Source organism: Gymnodraco acuticeps, unplaced genomic scaffold, assembly GCF_902827175.1.
Source record: "Gymnodraco acuticeps unplaced genomic scaffold, fGymAcu1.1, whole genome shotgun sequence".
In the NCBI taxonomy this organism is placed as follows: Eukaryota; Metazoa; Chordata; class Actinopteri; order Perciformes; family Bathydraconidae; genus Gymnodraco; species Gymnodraco acuticeps.
Genome location: NW_022990034.1, coordinates 118,209 through 124,208, shown reverse-complemented (window position 1 = coordinate 124,208; position 6,000 = coordinate 118,209). Strand labels below are relative to the sequence as shown.

The following is a 6,000-nucleotide window of genomic DNA, read 5'->3' as shown; positions in this document are numbered from 1 at the left end:
ATTATTGATCCAGATGCAATAAAAATAGGTATTACTGCCTAATAAAGCATGGGCCACATTTTGAGACAGTATAAGTAGGCATTTTGCAGAGTAACACTGCACAGGATATACACCATCAACATTCATTATAGGGATACCATATATGGTTACCTAATATTGTACATAAAAAAGCACCCATGATACGTTAGATTTGGGTCTTTATTGTTGGCAATGCTTTTGACCTGCACCTTTGGTGTGATGTGCTTCAGAAAAACATTAAATGTTTAAATTATTGTAGTGACATTTAGGATCAAATTAAGAGTAATCCCCGCTCCTGGCAGGAATTGCATGTAAAAAATACAGTCACATTTGTAAACCTTTATTCCCAAACGAACCAGAAGGGGGTGTTGCTCCCCAATAGTGGCAACAATCTTATTAAACAGTAGTGGTAACAAAACCTTATGGCGGCTTCATTCATAAATATAATGAAAAATCCAATGTTCTTAATACGGGAAGTTTTGGATGAAATTACACCTATTTCATGAATGTTTGGTTATTTATATATTTGACTGCATATATTGTTACTTTATGCAACAACCCTGTTTTCTCAGGCCATGTATTAAGAAATAACAGCGTAATTGAATTTATTTGGTATAAACCGACAAGAAAAAAGAATTTAGCGTGTTTTTAATACTTAAAAGTATTTAACAAAAAGCATAATGTAACCATGCCGTCTCAAACTAAAAGGCGTGTCGCTTTAAAAATGCTAATTACGTGTTTGTTGGGGATTTATCGTGACGTCACATCCTGAGGAAAGCTTTGCCTCCTACTTTTTGTTGGGACCTGGGAGAGAAAATTATCCAGCAGAGGTAACGAAGTTGGGAAAAGAAAGAAAGAGAAACAAGTTACACACCATGGAAATGTACTAGGTATATTTTTGGTCGTCTAAAATGCAAGCGGACGTGCTTTCACCGTGAATTCATACGAGGAGGTTTTTGTAAGTACCTTTTATCCAGACCTACACGGATCCACAAGTGGCTGCGGAGCAAGTGTATGTCGGATACAGCCTTCTGAGCAAAGGCGCCGTTTGATTTGCTGAACGGGACGCGCTTGTACGGACGGAGCCTTGAGTGTACTGTGTGCGTTCGGTGCTAACGGTTAGCTCCTGCAATAAAACAAGCGCACACCTGTTACATTTGCATACCTCAGGCCTAAACTGGGTTCAATTTAAAGCCACGGTTACATAGTTTATTTATTTGACTACTTAATATTATTTTTGCGGAAGCATAAAGAAACTTTTTTGCCTGTCATTGTATTTTAGACATTTTAAGGGGTTTTCGCAGCCCAGAAAGCTCAGTCATTTCTCAGCGGTTTATTTTTCTGGATGACGTGCACCACAAATACTAAACGAGTTTACACATCTTTGAAGTGTACTACATAGTAGTTTACTTTTGCAAATTAATTTAAATGTCAAGTTAATTACATTTCCAAAATACTTTTTTATCTCTTCCTCTTTTTCAATTCGTCGAATAGAGAAACACAGTAACGTTAAATGAAATAATTAAACATTAGAATATGTATGTTCTCCTTATAGTGTTAGTGTTAGCATTATGACACTGAAACTAACAGTTAGCACTAGCTCACCTTAAAACCAATCGTTTACTGTTTCCGTTATTATTAATAAGCAGGGTTAGTGTAACAATTGGGCTTATAATGCAATACATGTTAACAATATACGACGTAATGCTGTCAATTATTCCTCTTTCCGACTGAGTTACTTTATAAAACGCTATATCCGTTGATGTAACCTAGCTTAGCTTTATTATCCGATTGTTGTATTTGTTAGCAGATTAAAGCTAACTCTGTCAGCCAACATGTATCTTGGTATATGTCAGACAGGTTGTTTTCAGACTAGAAATACTCTTGTACTTTAGTAAAAGTACCAGAGTGTAGGAATATTATTTTACAAGTAAAAGTCCTTCTATGAAAATGTTACTCAAGTAAAAGTACTAAAGTATCATCAAATATATTTTAAGATTTCAGAATAATGAATATTATATGTTTTGATTATAATTGTTGATACATTTTAAGTGTTATCAAAGCTGATAAAGATGCAGCATTGTGTTGCAAGTGTTGATTATATTTCACATCATAAATCCAAGTAAAATGACATGATATACCTCTGAATTGTAGTTGGGTAGAAGTCCAAGGTAGTAAAAAATCACTCAAGTAAAGTACAAGTTGCTCGAAATTGTACTTGAGCACAGTACTTGAATACATACTTAGTTACTTTACACCACTGGTTGCCAGGCAAACAATTTAGTTAATATACACTTAATGTTAAGAACAAAGTAGACAGTTGCCTTCTCTGCATCCTGCATATTATGCAATGGTAACTAACTATATAGCCAATATGATCATATGAAAAAAGGGCTCACCTGTTTGTTTGCCGTTTCTGTCAGGTGTTCATTGTGACTAACTAGTCAACTTATAACTTGTAACTTATCGAACAAACAATAAAACTGCTTCTTATTTTTCTGTGGTCGCAGTATACACATGACAAACAAAATGTACATATTGTTTTTAAATCTTTAAACTATTCTAAAGCCCTGTGCAGTTCACTAATACACAATTATCTTCTCTTCTCTCACAGGTGTGGTAGTGTGACCCTCCCTCTCCCCCATCATGCTGAGTTTCCTGCGCAGGACGCTGGGGCGACGCTCCATCCGGAAACATGCAGAGAAAAGTCGGTTACGGGAAGCCCAGCGTGCCGTAACGCACATCCCTGCTGCTGGGGACGCAAAGTCTGTCATCACCTGCCGCGTGTCCTTACTGGACGGGACGGACGTCAGCGTGGACCTGCCGGTAAGGAGAAAGCCTTTTTGGTTGTTATCTGCTTAGTGATCACTACCCAGACGTTTTTGATCTTCAGCCATCAACATTGAGATAGTGCTTTCTTATATACTTGATTGTTGGGAGCAGCATGCTATATAGCGCTTATCAAGGCTTTGGGACCTCTCAAAGAGCTTTCACATAGACATAACCTTCATTCACATTCATACAGAGGCAGATACGATGCCAAACAAGGTGCCACCTGCTTAGGAAAACTAGCATTCACACACATTTACTCATGATTTACACAATATTGGCCATACCATCGGGAGCAATTTAGGGTTAAGTATCTTGCTCAAAGATGATTCAACATTTTTAAAAGAGGACGTCCATGTACCTCCTGAGCCTCAGTTACCAAAAACAATTGAACTTTTTAAATCACATACTAACTTGAGAGTTAAAAAGCAGTTTGGTGGTTACATAAGGACATTGAGCATAGACTGTATGCAGTTAGTAAGCAAGTTAACAAGTAAGTAGTCAAGGAAGATCTCTGACAGTGGCGACACATCAGTGGTCAAACAGAAGAAAAGTATTTAGATATTAGAACAACAAGTTACATTTCTAATTTAGCTAGTTTTTTTGTGCACATTAACACTCTTATTCCTTATTTTGCTAGTTGGAAAGGTGTGTGTGTGTGTGTGTGTGTGTGTGTGTGTGTGTGTGTGTGTGTGTGTGTGTGTGTGTGTGTGTGTGTGTGTGTGTGTGTGTGTGTGTGTGTGTGTGTGTGTGTGTGTGTGTGTGTGTGTGTGTGTGTGTGTGTGTGTGTGTGTGTGTGTGTGTGTGTGTGTGTGTGTGTGTGTGTGTGTGTGTGTGTGTGTGTGTGTGTGTGTGTGTGTGTGTGTGTGTGTGTGTGTGTGTGTGTGTGTGTGTGTGTGTGTGTGTGTGTGTGTGTGTGTGTGTGTGTGTGTGTGTGTGTGTGTGTGTCACAGTCACATGACAGCATCACATGACATTTAGGACCCATCATCACCAAGTGGACACAGAGCAGAACTTCACTCTCTCTCCTGTCTTTCCCCCCAAGATGCAACGTTTTTAAAATAAATGGCCAATACAGATGTTTAAAATAAGAATAGCTGGGTGTTGTTTTGTGTTATGTATCTACCTTTCTGTGTCTGGGAAGGAAAACAAATATCTTTGATATGAAAAAAAAATCACCTACACTTTTGTTACATACTAATTTATGAAAGATCCTTTTACTGTGGTCTTCTTTTACATAAATAATTGCCTTTCTTTAACTGTTATACAATTATAGCCCAGTATCTACTAAGGCTTATTTGAGCTAGCAGGTGCAGTCACATTTTCTGATTGGCACATTTTTTTCCAAGAAAGATCCCCACAGAGTTTTCATTTGTTTTCATTTGTAAACAAACGCTGCACGGTGACACATGTTGCGTTCCCTCCAAAGTCGGTTCAACCTGTGACTTCTTCTCCAAATAGGTAGCTGGTTATGACAACTATTATCTGACTCGGATACCAACTTGGCATTGTGTGTTGTTTTACATTATAAAACGGTCAAATCAAGCAATCTGATTGGTTCTTAGCCGTGATATAATGAGCGTATATTAGTGGTGCACGATAATTATCGGCCCGATATTAGGAATTATGACGTCATCCCGATAAACCCGATAAAAGTATTAATAGCCCCGATAATATACAATATATTTTTTGGGTAAAAAAAAAGAAAAAGATACTGCGGTATGGGTGGATTGGGATGAGGGGCGCTTGTTTTTCTCTCGGCTCCTCCCGTTTTGCCAGTACTGTGGTATTAGTGGTTTAGGAAGAGGGAAGTTCTTCACAAATCCAGCGCTCCCTAACTCATGCCTGGCTGTGACGTAAATGGTGTGCGGCCGTGAAGCCAGGACAGTAAACAAACATGTCGCCGGTAGTATGGGACTATTTCAAAGTTTCAGAGTTAGATAGTTCGCTTGCTATTTGTATTAACAAATGCAATGCAGAAGTTCCACGAGGAGGGAAAAAGGCAACGAGCTATAATACTTCCAACCTGATTAGTCACCTGAAACATCGCCATCGCTACGATGGTGTGTTAAAAGCGTACGAAGACGCCTGCGCTGCTAAACTAGCGGCGAATCCAAAGCCAGCTGCAAAGGCACCGGGGCTTTTACCTATCGACGAGGCTTTTGAAAAAGGCACTTTATTTGGGAAAATAAATATGGTCACTTTGAAGAGTCAAAACTGTTCTTGGCTTTGTTTTGTTCATAGTACTAATGCTCATGTCATTTGCTCACTACTAGTCTTTTTTTTTACCACCAGGTGTGCAAAAACTACAGGTACATTTAATATATATTATATTATTATCGGTTATCGGTCTTGAGAAGCAGGAAGTTATCGGTATCGGTTTCAAAAAACCAATATCGTGCATCCCTAGCGTATATCACGGGTAGAATTGTAGTTAGTTTTCACAAGTCAGTATCACTCCGCGTTTGAGAAAAGCTACAACCGTTACAACTGTTACATTACGTCGGTTACGACACTAACTAACTAACAAAGCTTAAGATTGAAACATGTACGGGATAATGTGCAGCAAGGACTTATTGACCGTCACATCTGCAGAAAGAAATCTGGTCGATTTAACTATACAGTTGAAAAGCATGCAGTTTGCTTTTCAAACTGGAACAAGAAAACAGCAGAGAAGTAACGGGGCAGAAACCCTCCTTTTTACGCAGCAGCCAGACATAGACATCAAACGGCAAAACATATTCAGTGTGCAGTTACTTTGGCATTAGGGCAGGGATATCTAGATACTTTCCAAGGTTTGACATAATGAATGGTGCTACTTTTAAAGCAAGCAACGATGTTTTCAAATCTGTAATCAAAGAGGTCTGCAAAAACGCTATCGAAGCAGTTCCTGCCGTTGCTACGTTAGTTCAAACAGTAACAACGGACTATTTTTGATCTGCCTGTCGGGTGTTCTTTTACCCATAATGACCGCCTCGCTGCACATTATCCTTTACTTAACTTCGACCTCCGGGGGGGTCTTACTATGGAGGAGTGGATTGAGGAGCGCCTATCTCCAGAAAAAAGCACCTAAACGACGACATGCAGAGCTACGTGAAGAGCAGGTAGACCAACTGGAGAAGTACCACCATTCAAAAGCTTTCTGATGCGGGT

General features: G+C 39.0%; 1 protein-coding gene across 8 annotated transcripts in view; it reads left to right on the top strand.

Moving 5' to 3' along the window:
- The first annotated feature begins 761 nt into the window (after window positions 1-761).
- epb41l5 (erythrocyte membrane protein band 4.1 like 5) overlaps window positions 762-6,000 on the top strand; it is a 48,480-nt gene continuing 43,241 nt past the window's right edge. For 6 of the 8 annotated variants that reach the window (XM_034215076.1, XM_034215071.1, XM_034215075.1 and 3 more), the window contains exons 1-2: window positions 781-976; window positions 2,633-2,844. In XM_034215076.1, coding sequence (XP_034070967.1) covers window positions 2,665-2,844 — 180 coding nt within the window. In that variant the 5' untranslated portion in view covers window positions 781-976; window positions 2,633-2,664. Of the gene's footprint in view, window positions 977-1,008; window positions 1,137-2,632; window positions 2,845-6,000 lie in introns of those variants that run through there. The other 2 variants (XM_034215069.1, XM_034215070.1) reach the window with 2 other exon arrangements.